At 50.1% G+C, this 18977-nt stretch overlaps 3 protein-coding genes across 3 annotated transcripts; 2 read left to right on the top strand and 1 right to left on the bottom strand.

Annotated features, from left to right (window-relative positions):
- Positions 1–7956: 7956 nt before the first annotated feature.
- On the top strand, positions 7957–10898 carry PpBr36_00705 (uncharacterized protein; the record flags this gene model as incomplete). Its single annotated transcript, XM_029887896.1, has 4 exons — positions 7957–8837; positions 9209–10405; positions 10471–10651; positions 10722–10898. 4 exons carry the CDS (start codon positions 7957–7959, stop codon positions 10896–10898), a joined length of 2436 nt encoding a protein of 811 aa, XP_029750859.1.
- A 1674-nt stretch (positions 10899–12572) lies between these two features.
- PpBr36_00704 (uncharacterized protein) lies at positions 12573–13509 on the top strand (the record flags this gene model as incomplete). The annotated part of the gene is made up of 4 exons (XM_029887895.1): positions 12573–12593; positions 12694–12779; positions 12882–13031; positions 13128–13509. The coding sequence occupies 4 exons, from the start codon at positions 12573–12575 to the stop codon at positions 13507–13509; spliced, it is 639 nt and encodes a 212-aa protein (XP_029750860.1).
- Positions 13510–15241: 1732 nt separating this feature from the next.
- On the bottom strand, positions 15242–18977 carry PpBr36_00703 (uncharacterized protein; the record flags this gene model as incomplete). The annotated part of the gene is made up of 3 exons (XM_029887894.1): positions 15242–15620; positions 15738–15800; positions 15880–18977. 3 exons carry the CDS (start codon positions 18975–18977, stop codon positions 15242–15244), a joined length of 3540 nt encoding a protein of 1179 aa, XP_029750857.1.

Below are 18977 nucleotides of genomic sequence, written 5' to 3'. Positions count from 1 at the left end.
GATTGCGGTTTGGTGAAAAGTTCGGGCTTTGGTTTCGAGGGATGTGAATTCGAATTGGAGATCGTGGCTGTGAGTTGTGTTGAGATTTGTTTCTCTTGTTGGGGTCTTGACTGCAAAGCGGGCTTTCAAAAGATTATAGCTCGGCGCAGATGACGATATCGGTCGTAATAGTGTAATAGGGATGGGGAAAAAAGTTTGGAGTGGATGATGTCACTTCTCTGCCAAGTGCGATTGACAATGCAGAACGTAGTGGATTATGTCTGAATTGGCTTCAAACTCGAGGATAGTGGTGGTTCCAATGGATGGAGTAACTACAAATATGTACAGACCAAGGGTCCTCCTGTTGTCTTGAAATCAAGAAACAAAATGCAAGCGCTGGATGCAAAACTTCGTGAAATCTCGGGTCGGTGATTGAGCACTCAATCAGCTCATTGCGTAGTGGGACGATTTCTCGGGATCTGAGAGCGCGATTGCCGAAAAAACCCTACCAAGCATTACGTGCTGATGCCACTCAGCCACAAAGAGAGCTTGAGCTTCCCGAACATATTGGCCCCGCGCTCAACCAAACTGTGGCTAAATTCCCGAGTTATGTCCGGGCGTGGCGTTCTCATCGTAGACGCCGTCTGCCTTTTGAAAGATGTTTGTTCACTGTAGGTGGATAGTGACGCATGGACTGCGATTAATCGTAAACCAAGCGACAGTCTGGCCTTTTTTTTTTTTTTTTTTTTTTTTTTTTTAAAAAAAAAAAAGTTGAATGCAGGTACTTGATGTATGTATGTACCATGTTCGAGCCTAGACTACATGCGCCTCCTCTCAGCTGCATGTTGTGGCAAGGCATGGTCGAGGCGTTGCGGACCAACCTTTGGTCTCGAATGACTTGCTCTAAATGCTGAATGACTGTTCCCTCCGTCAGTCACCACGTCGCCCAAGGGAGAATAAACTTGGATGACACATCTTTTCGCCCCTGTTGTTTATCAATTCAAAAACCACCCCAAGGGTCTTGAGGATTATCTATAATACGAAATGTGGTGAGCACATGCATGTCTGCTTTGCAATACAATAATCATCTAGCTGTCACGTAGGGCCGAGACATAGGCGAAACCGCCAGCCAAAGGTCTACCACTAGCCACGGCACTAACTGGCCGTTTGTCAAATGCCAATCGGCGCGTTCCGGCTTATACACCTTTACGGGCCTAGCCTCGCTGCCACGCGTTTTAGTTCAAAATCCACGGCGAAGCTGTTCCGAGAAGCATGTGCGGGCCTGCCTGAAAACCCCCCATTCAGACCCCGAATTCTACGAAACCCGACGTAGCCCGAGGCAGCGCTAGTGGTTTTATTCTTCTTGCAAGTCACCCACGGCGGAATTAATTCCCCATGATCGAAGAGGCAAAGACTCCATACGGGAGCATATGCAGCACATCGTACAGCATTACAGTAAAACAAATATTCCAGCTAGCTATCCACCCTACCCTGTAGACTATCAGTACGGTAGTTACAATTTTCAGGATCCGATCGGATTTAATTGTGAGGCGCGATTCTTGGCCTTGGCACCAACCATCCCATAACCTTCCAAGGGTTACCTGCCTTTGAATATTCCAGTTAAAGCAAAGATCGGCATTCAACATAAAATAAACTTAACGCAGCAAGGGTCCTTTTGTATTTTTTTTTTGATGTTTCTGCTGCGTTTTTTTTTTTTGGTGAAAAACGAAGTGCTTTGCAAGTTCATTTAGCATACCCACTTTACAGAATACGTTTTGAATAGAGAGAGAGGAAAAAGACAAAAAGCTTGTTTTATTAACAGTGAAAATCAAGAGGAGTTTCACAGCCCAAGGTCCAGAAGTCTCGCTACGGAATGCTTCCTGAAGGGGATGGATGCGCTCTCACTTTCCTATTACCAAAGTCGCCCAAGTGCGCTGTTACCCACGTTGCAATGAGCAAAGAACCTGTTACACCGAGAGGGTCGTCTCTCTGGGACAAAGCACAGAGCACCCTCACCGCCACGCGCCGTTGGTCCGACAGCCCTAGAACAAGTCTGGAAGACGTCCGAAGTTTGGTAACATTGCCAGGCAAGGTTACCTTGGCATGGCGAACCGCATCAAACCGTCTGTCGTTCTCGTTAGGTAACCAGGGAGCTCTGCAGGGTAGGTCTCTACTTTATTACAACCAAGCCTAGACCTAATGATTGGTGCGAGAAAACGTAGTGAACCAGGGGGGTTCCCTAGTACATGCTTGCTACATGATTCGGGTCATTTGCTTGTCCCCAAAACGGGGCGCCAAGCTTCATGCGACCACGAAAGAGCCGCCCCAGAGGGCTGCAAGTATGCAGTAGACCTTCATCTGTAATTTGGTGATTACTTTAGTTGCAAATGCAACTGGCAAAACAAATACCCACACCCAAATCGGTCGCTGATTATAATCGTTCAAAACAGTGCAAGTTGTTGCATTTGAGTTAACTCCCAGTTTTCACAACCTATCAAATTGCTGCAAGGTTTCTTTTCTAGCTGTGCTGAAATGTGCCCCCCATTTTTCATTACTACTGTGCATAGGTCCCTAAATGTAGTTAGAGGTGTAGTGCTGTAAATAATATCCCCTCTCAAACCCCATTGGACCTGGAGCGTCTGTGCGTGTTCATCTATGCCAGCCAAGAAAGTTTAATTTCTCGGCCAGAATATAATTTGACCAAAAGGAGAAACTAAGGACGTTTTGCGAAATGCCCTTTTTTTCTTCACCGGCCCCCAAGGAACGGGACCCTAGGCGATATGAATGACATAATCACAGTCGATTTCTACTTTTAAATCACTTGAGCGTATTAAAGCAATCACGACAGGCCAGCTCGTTGTATATTCAAGTGCCAAGTCACGCAACACTCTATTACAATTTGGGACGTCGGGTGGCCCGAGACGAGGCCTGTCCCGGATGTTGCCGTGAAAATGCCAAGCCTGTCATTGACCAATACCCCTACTCGGTCTACCAAACCAGCGAACTATGGAACACGCTCTTTCTTTGTTTGTTTATTTTTGTCTTTCAAGATAGGGGTTGCCGAGAGCCATGGTTGACTGTAAAACGTATCCTTGTAGCCTTGAGCCTATGCAATCTTTCGTCTCTTATATGTACAGCAATATGAGTATACTATAGCCACGAGAAAGGGGAACCCGTGTCAGGAGAAAATATTCGGAGACTAGTCCGAGAGTAGGATAGAGAGGCTCCAGAAAAAAACGGTTTGACGCGTACCGGTGAGGTCGTCGACGGACGCTCTGTTGTCTCGGAGTTTGGCTCGTCTCGAAAATGCCAAGGGACTTGGGACCGGGGGCCGAGTGGTCAGGAAGACGACCCTGGTTAGCAACGACCAATAATCCTCTCTTTTATAGGCCGAACAACAAAGCAGTCATTTCTGTCCCCTTGCTAATAATCGTTTGGGTCTCCTTGCTACAACGGTATTACAAGTTGTACGGGTACTCTGGCAACCAAGTAAGTCAATGGGCGCCCTTTGAGAAGGTTTATTAAATGAAGTCATCTTACATACTACTTGCTGCCTATGAGTCTAGATATAGTTTGTAAACAATCAAGTAAATACTGGTGGTCTCTTACAGCCTGTCGTGCCACCCCGTTACCGTGCATAGACCAGCCTACCCAGCTTCTACAATGTACTTGCCGCCGGTCGCGGAACTGAGGTCTAGCAAGGCAGCAGTTACAGTAGTAATCACAGCAAACAAATCGACACCGCCAACCTCCCTTATTCCATGGAATATAACCCCGATCAATCTGTCCTGCTCCTTTTCTTCTTTTCCTCCTCCCACTATGGTGAGAGAGCCCCATTGTTTCCGTTTCCCACTTTGCGGCGCTTCATCGTAACCGTTTCGGGATTTTGTTGTCGTTGACGCTAGCAGGGACATGAGCGACAAAAATTGAGCCGGCCCTGTCCTTAATGATGGATGCCAGACAGTCAGAGTGGAGAAAGAGAATAAATCGGACAACGGTGCGTGGTATTCCCCAAGTAAACTGTGTTGTGTGCGAATTTGCCATAGGATAAATGGGTATCCAGTTCAACTACGTAAAGGTTTCGTTTGTAGACAAGGTAGGGTTCCCTTCGGGTAGTGCTGGCTCCACCAAATGACAAAAAAGCCACATGGTTAATCCTAGCATGATGTTTTTGTGACACTATTTTTTATTTTTTTTTTCGAGTCCCAAAAGATTCCCTGTCCGCCACGCCTTATGTTGCGCCGCTACTTGTGGGCTAGAGTTCTCGGAAATACCCCTAAAGCACCGGTAAATGTAGCATTTGGGCCCCTCTGTCTTGAAAAAAAGAAAGAAAGAAAATGGATATCGGAGAAATGGTTAAACTATATTTACACCGCTGGCCTCGTCTGTACAACGACCAGCATAAGCACTGCTGTTTTTCCTCTCCGATCTCGTTCAATTTTACTGCAAATAGCATAGTAGGCTAGTCTAGTACTGTAGTGGTACTGTAGGTAGTAGTAATGCGAGTCATTGTCTAGTGTCTGCTGCGAGACCATGGATCGAACGGCTTGCAGGAAAATAAGGGCTGGGAATTATTATTCTTTGGGGTCAAGACCCATTTGACTGGCGAGCTCTTGCGTCAGAGTTGGAGAAGAAATAGGAATAGGGAAGCGCGCCAAGATTTCACTCATGCCAACGGGGACCGCCTTTTTTTTTCCCCATCACTGGCGACTGACTCGATTAGGGCCGTCAGAACTTGGCGCCGCGCAATCGTCAACCAAAACAATAGTGGGAGGATGGCGTTTAGGGCCGGATTTTGGGGTAAATCACAATGTCGTCAATTTTCCTCTTGAGGCGGGACCTGAGCTCATTGTGGTGCCAAGAATCTTGGAAGACCATGGGAAGTTGATGGAGAAATCCTGTTGTAGGCGAGATGATACCAAAACACCAAAACAAGAGGTCCAGTATAAATGCATACTCGGTAATAACGTTCCAATAGTAGGTACTATCAACACGAGATCGTTGCAAGGTGGAGTCCTGCAAAACAGCCCGAGGATCACGTTGCGTACACGCACGACCACTCGACTCGTTGTGCACTTTCATCGGTCAAGGCCTTGATTTCCATTCCCAACTTCCTAGGAGAGTCTGGTGAAACGAGCAGGTACTCCACGCTGCGATCGAGTATGGAGCGCGCATGCATAGATCTGGTCGGCATGACCTATCGCTAAGAGTCCCCCTGTATAGGTAGGTACCTTGCATACAATACCTTGTTTATAGTGAATGGGACAATTTGGGAAGAGTATAGCGCATGTTTGGCGCTGATCGGGGAAGAAGGTTAATGCCATACTTTTGCATCGTAAAGCCACAAAGGGTTCCTTGATCTGAATTTCAACCCATTTAACGCGGATTTCGACTACAGAAGCCAAGGACTACTAATGTCTTAGATGTGCAATCGTGTTAAAGCTTGGGGTTTTTAGTATGAACCTTCACCAAATTTCAAACGAAATGGAGGGGGACTTGCCAAGGTACACATGATTGCCACTGGGCACAATGTGTACAGATAATGGGATTCCAAGAAAACCATGTATAAATCTCCGGTCTCGGGGGTTAAGTGGGATTGATTTCGATGCAATGTTGAAAAGTATGTGGAACCGTCTTCTGCGACGAAACTTGGTCGTTTGCCAGCATCTTTACAATAGACGGCATGCGTGAAATTCAATGATAAGCGATCTACAGAAAGGTTGGGGTAAGTAGATATCTGGGCAAGCTGGGACACCACATGAGCAAGCTCACCAGAGTATGACTAGCACAAAGCACGCCCGTAGTTGTGGTTCGCAGGTAAAGTGATTGATTGATGTACCGTACAACAGTGACTGACAGTACATACATACCTAATTCTAGAATTAACCTCAGGCAAGATGGAAAGCAAAACATCAGGGCTGGCTGGCCCTTGTTAGAGAGTACCGTGCGAGACGCCCACATGGTGTGGGGCTGAAGTCGGTCGCCCACATCCATGTCACAAACCTGGGAGCATCACCCTGGCTCATGTTTAGCAGCAGTAAGTAGTAGCATGCAGTAGATAGGTTCTACCTGGGCACCTTATGGAGATGCCGAAGTTGACAGACTTGCATGCGCAAAGCATATAATGTATGGATAATGCTAGTCGTCGGGCTTTACGGATACAGTAGTTGTAAGTACCTAGGGTAGGTATTTACGTCTAACGAATAATATGAGTTATTTCATAGTAGTTGTGAGCAGCAGGACAACACTGCCAATCAACCACATAAGGCACTCAAAGACTGCAGACGGGTAGGCAGGTGTTCAAGCCCCTAGTCTTATCTAGTACTCCGTAAAGATTCTAGCGGCTGTTGCAGATGTTGTTGGAGATGGCTTGTACTAGTGTACAGGGACAGTGGATTGGCCCTCCGTACGCAGATCAAAGACGGCAGGCTGAACTTCTAGGATAGTTGGTTGGCCAGATCGGCCAGCAATGCTCGACATTTTTCTTTTTTGTATGCACGAGGGGGTAAATACGCTCTCAAGAAGAAAAAAATGGGAAAGGGGGGGCTGGCCTCCATGCAATGACATATGCAATCAATCAATAACTTGGCTCGATTTGCGCTTGCCCTTTTGCCAGTTAGGTATCTGGCTTTGCTACATGTTCCCCCTCAAATGTGACCTATCTACAGCCAGGGCCCTACCTTGCTTCCTTGAGCTTTCTCCGCCTACTCTTCGCACTTCGAGTCCGATGTGTTGAATGATCAACGAGGGCGGAGAACACCAAACAAAGCGACATGGCCTACATGCCTATATAACTAACTAACTACCTACGCTGTGTCAATGCCCTTACCCTCCCCGACTTTGCGAACGGGACCCTTATTGATCCCCCTTGCGCGCACCTTTAACATACTGCCCTTACGGTCCTTGTATTCATTGATCCCAAATACCGATTTTTTTTTACAAAAAAAAAAAAAATCAAAAATCAAAAATCAAAAATCAAAAATCAAAAAAAATAAAAACCAAACTAAAAAAAAAAAAAAGAAAACACTCCACTAAGCCCCAGGCAAATCGTACAACCTTTAGCGGCTTATTCCCGTCTTTCACGCGTCTACTTCACGTCCACTTTGTAAGCATCGATTGCCACCCGGGACTATTTGTTCCTCAGGGTCCTGTCCAACCTGGAGACGGCAAAAAGCCATCAACAAGCAACATTGGCACGGTTTACGGGGAAAGCGAACAAGGGCGAACGAACACGGTACCAATCTGGTATTTTTGGCCATTCTTGTATCTTGCCCCTTGCTTGGTGGCAGGACAGACCAGACAGCCAGCCTATATCAGCGCAAACAAGCAGAGACAACAGCCACGCTCAGCCGGCCACCCTGAAAACACAGTGGAAAATACAAAAGAAACCAGCCAAAAAAAGGACAGACACTTTAAATCGATCAAACCCAACGCAGCAACTATTACCTACCTATCCTACACGTCGATATAATTTTTCGTCTGAGCGACACTCAAATCGCAGTCACCCAAGGCCTCAAATCAAGACCAGATCACGCTCGCTCGAGCTTATTCTGGATGCTCCGAGTCGGGGATGTGATTGCCACATTAGTCATTTACTTACACCGCCAGACGCCCCTAGACAGCCAAGCAACCCGCAGTTACGAGACGGGAAGCGACGGTACCCTCGACTCATAGCACCCGCGACTTCCGTCCTGCCGACGTCGAAAAAGGGTGTACAGTACTGTGAGAAACAGGGAGATTGGATCGTCTGCACTGCGAGTTTGCTTTCCTGTGTTTCCGGGGAATCCACCGTTTTCATTTCCCTCGGACAGTCTGGGAACCCTTCCTTTCCAAAGTTGATCAATTATTGCAATATTCATCCAGCATTAATTCCCTCCCCATTCGCATTTCACTTACTCCGTACGACACGACACACCCACTTCTCGCCTCCCGTTTGTCGTCCGTCCATCCTGCATTCTATTCCAAAACAAAATCACCATGAAAAAGGGCGCTCTCCGTGGTTGGTTTAGTTCAAGTACCGAGGCCCCGTCCGACAAGGGTAAGCTAGCCAATACCAGCAGCGACAGCAGCCCAACTCGCATCAGCGCCAACTCGAGCCGCAGCAGCTCCAGTGCATGTCCCAGTCCTAGACCCTCGCCCGGCGGAGCCCGACCCAGCACAGTGGCAGCGCCAGGAGTAAAGCGTAGCAGTGACACCACCACCACTACTACCACCACCACTTGTAACAATACCGCCGCCCCGACTAGTACCGACAACACCTCTACCACAACAACCACAACTACAACCACAACCGCCACAAATCACGATATTAACAGACGCTATCGCGCATCCCGCATCGACGACGAAAATAGGGGGCCCTCATTTTCTCGCTCCATATCCCCCTCCGGACTTTACCAGTCCACCTCGTCGGCCTCACCTTCTCCTCAGCCGCCCACCCCTACTGCAGAACGTCGCGCCAGCATTTCGCGCACCAAGCCTAGACCCATCGCCTTTCCGGGTTCACAGTCGCCGTCGCTGCGCCTTTCTAGCCTACGGGAGTCGCTGCCAAACTTTGACCAAGAAGACTTTGGCGGCTTTATTCACGACGATCCCAGAGACGACATTGTGGTAATCGACGACTTTTTCCGTCCCACTTCTCTGAGCGACCCAAAAACCGCCACCGATATGACTGCCGGCCCTATAGACTCGGCCATGGGCCGCAGTCGACAGGACTCGTTCGTCTCTGCCGGCCCAAAGCCCATTTCTATGATCAACCCCAATCGCGCCGACAACCGTCCAAGGCGCGAGAGCGTTGCTGGCAGTTTGATGGGTGGCATGAGCTGGGGAGGCATGTCCGTCAGTAGTTTCATTCGCGACGAGTAAGTATATCGCCCCCATTTATTTTTTTTATATTTTATCTTTTCTATTCGCGAACCAAACCCCGCAAACGAACCCGTCATCGCATGTCTTGCATGCTCGTGTGGTTTTGGTCTGTGACAGACGCCTCGTTTGCGCCAAATTCCACGCGGCGGTGCTGCTGCAATGTCTCGGAGTAATCACTACCGACGCCTCTCCTCTCAACATCCACCGTCTTTGTACATGGTCATTCCGCCCCCTCGCGACTTCAGTCCAGTCCCCGAATTCTGAGCCTCGCCGCCAGTGCGCATGCAACTTTCGCATTGCATTACACTTCTCACGATGGATGGGCGACTCTTACTAACGACGTGCCTTGAACCTCCCCAATGTGTAGGATACAGATGACGGGAACATCACCATACCCAACCCATCAATCGCCCTCACACCACTCGTCCTCATACATCCCAAAACTCGAAGCAAACTTCATGCGCAACTTTACATGTTGCGACAGGACATGGCCGACCATGCACGATCTTCTGACTCATTATGAGGAAAGCCACACCAACGGCGCGCCGTCCGAGCGCAACGGCTCCCAGATGAACGCCAACGCCAGCCAGCAAACCCCCAAAACGCCCGCGCGGGCCTTGGCGAGCACGTCGACGTTCGGCACGCCACAGACCGCCCGTCATAGCCAAGGACAAGGCCAACAGACTAGGCCTGGTGGCGTTGGTGCTGCGGGCACGGCCGCTTTGGGGATGAGTGGCCTTCAACAGTTGATGCGCCAGCAGCAGCAGCAGCAGCAGCAGCAACAACAACAACAAAACACCAGTCAAAAGCAAACCGCCTCTCTGTCGCAGTTACAGAACGACGACTTGGACACGGTACATGACATGGAGATGGACGATCCAGTTGGTACTATGGACCTAGACGATGGTGAGGCAGACGCTGGAAACGCGTCCATTCAGCAAACCCGCCAATTGTTTGGCCAGCAACAACGGAACAATATGCCACTGAACAATGCCTCTAGTCTTGTGCATCAAGGCCTACGGACTTCGCAGCCCTCCACGCCGCTTGTCGGCAACTTCAACTTCCAAGACCCGACCGTCTCTTCAGTAAACACGCCGACTCTCACGACCCACGGACTACCGCAGACAACGCAAGGCCAGTTCGCCAATACTTCATTTGCCTCGATGGACAGCGATATGGACGAAGAGATCCCCGGCATGCCGATGCAAATGAACCTAGGCAACATGAACCTGAACTTTGGTGGTTTCGATACCAGCAACTTGAACTGCATACAGGACCCAGGCAAGCGCCTGTTCAGTCCAGGAGGTGCAACACAAGCCCAGCAGCAACAACAACAGCAGCAACAGCAGCAACACCAGAGAGAGCAGCAGATTTTGAGGAATCAGCAACTTCTCCAGCAGCAGCTTGCACAGTTCAACCTCGAAACCCAGCAGTTCCCGCCAGGTACCAACACAGAAGCACTCCTAGCTCAGATGAGGGAGATGATGATGCCCGAGGAGAACAAGCCGTACAAGTGCCCTGTCATTGGTTGTGAGAAGGCATACAAGAACCAAAACGGACTGAAGTATGTGCCACCGCCTGATTTACTTTCCCCCACGAGTTGTCATACTAACTTTGGTTGTCCCTCAGGTATCACAAGACGCACGGACATGCAACACAGCAACTGCATGAGAACGGCGATGGTACTTTCTCGATTGTCAACCCAGAGACGTCTGCTCCTTACCCTGGAACTATGGGTATGGAGAAGGAAAAGCCATTCAAGTGTGAGGCTTGTGGAAAGCGCTACAAGAATTTAAACGGCCTGAAATACGTAAGCTTGTCCCCTCTCGGCAGCAACACGACGAACCAACCAGATGCTGACAGATCAACCCTTATAACAGCACAAAGCACACTCTCCTTTCTGTGACCCTGAGCTCAAATTGCAGCAACAAAACGCTTTGGCGGTGGCTGCAGCGGCCGCTGCTCTGAACCAAAATCAACTTGCGCTGAACCTTGGCCTGATCCACGGTGGCGGCGGCGGCGGCCTGCCAAACATCAACGAAGATACACTGTTATAAGGCATGTGTCTTCAACGCTACCCGAGTGTATATTCTCTCTCTCTCTCACACACACACAGCCACACACACCTTTTGCCGCCGTTTGTCGCTTCACTATTTCCCGCCCTTGCATTTCCTACCGTGGCGTTCTGCATATCTCAACTAACGTGAGTTGGGAGGCATTATTCTATGTCTGCTTTGGTGCTTTTTCCCCTTGCCTTTGTCATTTCCTCTCAAAGCATGTTTGGAGCAATATACCCCATCTCTCCCCTAATTATAGACTAGCATGGCATACGCGCCTGGACTGCTGCGAGCTTTTCTGCTTCGTTGCCGACCTTAAGTGTACCATTATGTTTGGGTACCCGGGCCTCGACTTGGATGGGGGAGGCGGTTCCTGTTTGATTGTCCCTAGAGGGCTTGCAAAAATTCTCTTTTCTCTGGTACATTCTATTCAAAAATGATACACAAAAGCTTTTATGGTGTTGGTTCTGTTTTTTATTCTTTCCTTTGAAAAGGGTGGCTTGTACGGAGTATAATGCATTTCTTGTTTTCTTCTCTTTTCTTTTCTTGTCTCTAATTTGCTGCCACTTTAAGGAGGCAGTCGCAAAAGTCAAAAAAGGGAGTCCACAAAGGGAGCACATGAATAGAATCCATTTCTTCTTTAAGTCTCTGCCCTTTTCCACGCGTCTGCTTTTGCTGGTCGATACAGCGAACTGAGGCACATACATGAAGACGATATCACTGGTGTCGGGATGTATTAGAGCGTATCACGCAGATAATTGGCGGAGTTTGTCTTGTCATGAACTGGATAGGTAGCTAAAATCAAAGGCCTTTGACTTGATGACAAAAACTTTTCGGTTTTGAATGTCACTGTGAGATCATTCTGGAGCTGCTCTTCCTGTGCAAGAATGTACTCGCAGTTTATATACGTAGGTAGTGGGCTGCGATTTGAATGCCTCCCATCTCAGTGCGTGCTGACTGGGTTGGCTTTTCGGATTCAATAGATTTGTTGACCCAATGTAGACCATCTGGCGTGAGATTGCATTCTTAGAATGGCAGATGGAAGCTACGGTGTCATGTATTACCTACCTTGATCAAGCCTAGTTATCATGTCGGTGCTAGAATAGATTGGACGACCTAGTCTACAGTAGTCAGTCCGATGTAAGTAGTTAAAATAGTACGATAATCAATTAAAGACATGTGAAATCAAACAGCACGCACGTGACCTTTCTGTGAATGCGCCACAGTTTTTCGGCCTGGACGCCCCTGCTAGAAGGCACCAAGCTACCCCCCACCAGCCACGCGATGACGTTGTCGACTCCATTGCGACACGGCCTGTGTGGAGAGTGACGTCTGGGGAGGGGACAGCTCATCCCTCAGACCTTGCTTGGTCTTGCTCTCCATTCCTCCAATCCTTCGTGACTGAAAAGAAGCTTCCGACACCCATTCCCCTGAGCAAGCTCCGCCCATTTATATCGCGAGACACGTCTCTTCATTTGCAGAGAAAACAACCCAACACAAATCCATTTTGTTTTTGGTCTTCCTAATTTTCCTACCATACCTATTCGCGCTCTTACCGCTATTCCGTCAATCCCGGGAACGAAACACAAACATAAAACCCAAAGCTACCTCGATCTTGGTTTATCTGCCGCCGCGTGAGCTGCCTACATCTTTGTTTCTCGTACTGTCGACAAGATGACGCTCTATTACACTCTGGTACGTCGCCTCGATTTTACTTGAACCGGACAGCCTTTCAGCTGTCCAATGTTGGCAGCAAACATGACTGACAGTTGGTGATTGTTTTGTGTGTCGACAGGTATTTGTGCTGCTCATGGCAGAGATGGGGCTCTTCATGCTGCTTATTGTTCCTCTGCCCTTTAGCATTCGCCGGAGAATGTTTACGTGAGTTCAGTTTCAGCCATCTGTTTACCAGCTCACCAAGCCCTTCCAAATCCGCCGTTCGCGAGAACCCTGCTGACGTTGATGCCCCGGTGGCACCTGAAGCTTCATCTCGGAAAACCCGCTCGTCGCCAAGGTCCAGTATGCGATGAAGATCACCTTCATCTTCATCTTGATCCTATTCATCGACAGTGTCAACCGAGTCTACCGCGTACAGCTCGAGCTGGTCGCCGCTTCCGAAAACAACAAGAATGCGTAAGTACCCTACCTAATATGCTGACTGCAAAGAAGAAAAAAAAACATAGAAAAATCAATTCACAGACGCTGACACTCAGGCCACCAATGCAAAAGACCCACCATCATGGGCCATGAGCGCCTTGAGGTCCAGGCCCGCAAGTTCTACAGCCAACGGAACATGTACCTCTGCGGCTTCACGCTCTTCCTCTCCCTCATCCTGAACCGCACGTACACGATGATTTTGGACGTCCTTCGCCTCGAGGAGAAGGTCAAGCAGTACGAGGGCACGGACAAGTCCCACTCTGCCGGTAAGCAGTCGGCCAAGCTTGCCGAGGCTGGTGACGCTGGGGAGATCGCTCGTCTCAAGAAGGAGCTCGAGCGCAAGGAGAAGAACATCCAGGCGCTCAAGACCCAGAGTGAGGGCCTGCACCGCGAGTACGACTCCCTTGGAGAGAAGTTTACCGTCCAGGACGGCAGCAACAAGAAGGAGAGGTAGATGAGAAAAGAATGACGGGTGAGACCCGAATTAGGTGGTTTGGGCTCAAGTCTGGCTATGTGGTATATGGCTGGTTGAAGACGTTATTTACGCATAGTAGTCCTACTAGCCGCTGTGAAAACAACTTCACCTACGGAAGGCCAGCACTTCGCGGGTTTCAACGCCGTACATTGTACTCGAAGAAAAAAACATCTCTAGTGGTGCACATTCATCACATGGGCAGTCTCGGTCATATGGATAAATTTGAATGGTACAGACAGAGCTGTTGACAGTTTTTTGTGGAAGAGAAGTGGCAAAAGACATTGAGTTGAATTGACTTTACCGTGGGCAACGGTGGCGTTAATTTGGGGTTTGTATTATCCATATTTGCTATTTGGAATGCAACAACAGCCAAGGCGTCTAGCGCGCGTGTTCATTGCGTCAAGTCACTCGGTTGGACAGCGTTTCAACAAGTTAGCTTTGAATGAGTTTGTGCTTTGCCGAGGTCCCACGGGCCACTGCTTCAAATGATGAGATGCAGCCTGGTAGCTCGCAGCATGCATGTATGTAGGCTGTAGGATCAAGCTTGCAGGCAGAGCGTTGGGGGGAGCAAAAGCTGGTCAGTTAATCAGTGCCTATGCAGGTAGATTGAGAGCAGACTGGCGGATAATCATGGACCACACTTTCAACAAACAAGGAAGAATAGGAGTTGGAGGTGTGTCATTAATATATATTTTGGTATGCTCGCGCATGAGAAACTTCCTTGTTTCGTTCGTGTTGATTGTAAAAACCCCCAGTTACGGACCGCGCTCTGTATTGCAACGCGTTGTGAATCCCTTCTTCCCCTACTCCTAAACGATTTTCTCCGACATGTTTAGGCATCACCGAATGATCCTTTATTTTTTTTTCGAGCAAAAGTTTCCATTTCCCTTTCCCGTATCTTACCCCAAGGAAGAGAAAAAAGGAGGAGAACGCCGTAGCCTTGGACAACAGCAATATAGCCACCAAGACCAAGACCGAGAGAGAGAGAGAGAGAGAGAGAGAGAGAGAGAGAGAGAGAGAGAGAGAGAGAGGTGTAAGAGGGCTTCGAGATGAGTTGGGTTGGAAAGCAATGAAGACAAAAGGACAAATGAATGGAAGATTTTTCTTCCACTATACAAATCTTGAATGGAATGATGGAGGGACACAAGTACCGGTACAGCTTGAGGACAAGCCTCTTTTGTTTCCGGGTGACCTGCCCATGCAAGTCTGGCACCGACAGAGGCCATTTGTTCCGATCCCACTTTGACTCTGAGCCCTAGAGCGATTTCGATAGGGTACCCAAGAAGCAAAGAAGGCCAAAGTTGTGAGTAATGTATGCGATAAGTTGGTGAGGTATGGTTGGGTGACGAGGTTCGGACGAATGGGAGTTGGTCGGCTCGGGTGCTTTCTGCACGTCGATGTGTCGTCATAGAGGTCTTTTGTTGGTTTGGAATGGTTTTCGTAAGAACAACGTTTTGCGCTTATCACCTATGCTCATGAGAGAGGGGGGGTTCTCAAGCATGCCGTGGATAACCGCATGGAGCAGTGATTATATCGCAAACTGGTTCCTTTCTTTTTATCATGCATCGTTGAACCCGCCGGCTTCTTCGTGGCCGCCAGATTCTTTTGTCCAGGTGCCGTTCAAGAGCGGGCATAGCCTTTTCGCGAGGGCGGGGAAGAAAACGAAAGCAAATGTTAGTAAAAGTTTGACAAGAGGGGGCTAAGACCCAGACTAGTGAGCCCAAGCAACGGCAGAAGCAGAAACCTTGTTTCCCTTTCTAGGCCGCAGCAGCTTGTGGACGCAACGTCGACAAGTGTAGTAGATAAAAGTTGGGAAAACGTCAGAATCGTCATGAAAGGGGCGCCTGTACTTTTTGTTGGTCTTGATATGTCCCACCTGCCCACAGTTGGCGCACTTCCTAGACGTGCCTCCAGCAGGTGCACCGGCACCCTTCTCGATGCTCGGAGCTGGCGAGTCCGGGTCGTTGGGCCCACCGCTGGGAGTACTGGCTCGTGCCGCAGCAACAGAGGGGCCGAGCTTGCTCTTGCTCTTCTCCCGCTGGAGGCGTCGCTCTTTGTTGCGGATGAGGCGTGCTTGCTCTTGGTTGATGCTGTAGTGTTGTTTTGATTTCGTTAGCTTTTTTTTTTTTTTTTTTTTTTTTTTTTTTTTTTTTTTTCAAACCCCCCCCCAGGGGTCAGAGATTTGAAGCCAGTGGGTAAGACCATACCGCTGTATCATGGCCGCATTGTACTCTTCGTCGTTGGTGAACCCGATGTTCTCGCTGAAGACACTGCAAAGAGAGGGAGGTGGTTAGCCATCGACCGTAGTTCAACACCTTGTCTTGTCTGGGGAAAGCATCCGTAACATACTCAATCTCATTCGACCTAGCCTCTCTCCTCTGGTCAATGTATCGCTTCATGACCTTCTCATCAAACACCATCTCCACCGTCTCTTCGCCGCCGTCAGCCATCTTCCTGTAAATCTTGAGCATCTTCTTCCTGCCACCGCCAACGCCGCTAGCACCGCCGATTTCAGTTGCGCTGCGTCGACTAAACACGCTCGTCTTGTCATCTATTACGGTGCTGCCACCGATGCCGCCGGGCGTTGGTGGGATAACGCTTGAGGCTGGTGCCTGTGAGCCGCCAAAGTTGCCGCTCTGTGCAAAAGAGGCGTTGGCGCTGACGCTCCCGTTCCCATAGAACCTGTCGTCTTCGTCATCCATCTTCTGCATGTCCTCGTCGTCATGCTCCATAGGGTCGGAGAGTGTCATTTTCTGCTTGGTCCAGATCTCGCCGATCTCCTTGTTGTACAGTTCCTCCTGTTGCTTGACGTTGTACGAGTGCCCGTTGGCGTCTTTGCGCTGCGCCTCTATCGTCATGGCGTCGTTGGCCGTGTTGCCCGGGCCGCGGTCCTTTTGCAGCGCCTCCATATAACCACCCTTCATAGAGGTCTTTATGAAGCTGAATCCAAGACCATGCCCCGTCGGGTCGCCGGGGCCACGCAGGCGCACCATTGCCTTGCCTGCGCATGCATCGATGAAGGCCTTGGTTGTGTTCCAGGGCGACATTGACTTGGCGAACGACTGCTCGTTCCCGTCATCGAGGTCGTGGTCGTTTTCCTCAACCTTGGACACAGTGTACCCGTTGATAAGGAGTTCGCCTGCGCCAACCTGATGCGCGTCGTTGAGACAAACATCCTCGGGCTTGATCATCTTGTCGATCGAGTCCTTGTCCAGGAGGGTATCGGACTCCTTTATCTTCCAGGCCTTGATATTCTTGTCGTATGATAAAAATTCCTTTAGCTTTTGCCGGTTTTGAGGATCCGTGGATCCCTTGACGTGTTTCGTCATCTCGGGCAGCTCAACTGCGCCCTTGGCATGAATCAACCGATATGCAATCATCTTCATACGGTTCTTGCTGAGAGTCGTCACCTTTCGCGAGTGGGGACCAGGAACCTCCATCGAAGGGAAGTTCTGGCCAACGACGTAGAGGTGGTCAATCTTGCGGAGGTAGTAGAAAGGTCCTTCTCTACCAGTGGTGCTGCGCCCAAGGATGAAGTCGGTTTTTCTTGGTTGGTGCTTGAATATGGGAGCGTGATACATCGCATTCGTAAGGGTTGGCACCACCTCGCCCTGCTCAACGCGTCCAAAGGTTGAAAATGGAGACTTGTCCTCGGTGGTGAGGATGTTCTCCTCACCAAGCTCATAGATCTTCTTGTCGACCACAGATGACTCGTCCTCGGTATTTGTTCTTTTCCGCGCGTGATTGACAATCTTGTTACCCATGCCAAACTTGGAGAGTACTGTGGGGATCTGCTCAGAATACTCAAAAAGCACCACGTAGGAGTTGTCATTGAGCGTCAGGTCCTTGGAAGAAGCAAATGTCTCTTGAACCTTGCGGTTCTTCTCAATCTTGCGTTTCCGCTTGGTCGGCTGCGCAAACCTGACCCAGTCACCAGCGCCCTTGTTGGTCTGCAACAGTGGCCTGTGGTAGTCGTACGGCTGGATGGCTTCCGGCTTGACCGAGTAGTACGGCCACAGGAGCTTGATGGCGGGGATACTGTGCTCGACTGCCATGTTTCCAATGGTGGCGCGGACCTTGTGCTTGTGGTTGAGCTTGAGGTTCTCGTACTGTTCATCGTTGGCAAAGTTGAAGCGCGACAGAGCGTTACGGCCGAGGCGGCCATTAGCGGCCTTGGTGTTGTTCAGCTTGCGATGCTTGGCAGTCTGCTCTTCGATGAGTAGGTGCGGGTCTGCAAAGTCCAGATGCACGCGCTTGGCTGCCCTGGCCGTGGCCTCCTCGAACTGGTCGAAGCTGGGTGCCACAAACCGTGGTATTCTGGGCAGCCCCCTTTCAACCTCGATCTTACGGCGCTTGGCTGCCGGCTGCGAATCCAGGAACATCTTGTCCCAGTCGTCCTCATCATCGCCGTGAGCATTCAGGGTAGGCGTAAGCGGCGGCGAGATCGGCTGCCCGGCATCAATCATGGACTCGAAATCAAAGCAGATCGTTTCGATATCGGCCAGTGTAAAACCTCCAACCGTTTCGTTGTCGTCATCCAGCTCTCTACTAAAGATGGTGATGTCGGCCTCCTCAATAGGCTCCGGAACAAGGCACGAGACGAGGCCCTTAGATTCGGCATCGCGGATCTTCTGCCGGGTTGTCCCCGCAGCTGGACCTGGCACACGAAAGGTTTTCTCCTGGTCCACGTCAAGATCCAAGCTGAGCTTGGTAGGGGCCAGTGGTTTTGGAGCGCGCGTCGGCTTTTTGCCCACCCAAGTCGCCTTCTTTGGTGGAAGGAGCCGGTTCCAGTCAAACTGTGTGCCAGTATCAAACGTAGGCCACACAGACTTGACAAGCTCCAGTTCGGTCTGCGCAACCGCAGGGATGCTTGGATCCTGGTTGAGCGAGTAGTCTGCGGCGGGGAAGTTGATGTCAAAGTCACTGGGTTTGTATGGCGCCGAATCTTCCCTATCGTTCGCGTTGGGGCTTGTGTCCATAGTATCAGCGTCGGCATCGTCAGTCGCTTCTGGTGGAGGCGATGATGGCGCGCCTATTAATGGCGACGACGGTCCAAGATCAGCATCGCCCTCGCCCTCGCCGTCGCCCTCGCCCCAGAGATCGTCATTGTCGTTGCTCGTGCCGCCATCGTCCGTCAAGCCAGGCAGCTCAGCCGATGCGGTCTGAGTGGCCGCAGTTTCCTCCTCCTCGGGCAGGTCGTCATCGCTGATATCCTCAAAGTCTTCGGCGTCGTCGGCCTTTCCGCTCTGGTCGAACCTGTAATCCGCATTCATGTACTCCTCGGGAAGAATGTTGACCTGTCCGTTGGAGTCCTGATCGAGTAGCTTTCTCATGGTCTCGGCATCCGCCAGCTTCTGGCGCTCCCATTCATCGTCACTAGTAGGCGGCGTGCCGCCGGGTGCCGCCGGCGCCTCAGGGTCGGGCTTGGTAACATCCTTCTCCGTCAT

Source organism: Pyricularia pennisetigena, chromosome 2 (genome assembly GCF_004337985.1).
Source record: "Pyricularia pennisetigena strain Br36 chromosome 2, whole genome shotgun sequence".
Taxonomy (NCBI): Eukaryota; Fungi; Ascomycota; class Sordariomycetes; order Magnaporthales; family Pyriculariaceae; genus Pyricularia; species Pyricularia pennisetigena.
This window is presented reverse-complemented; position numbering and strand designations above follow the sequence as displayed.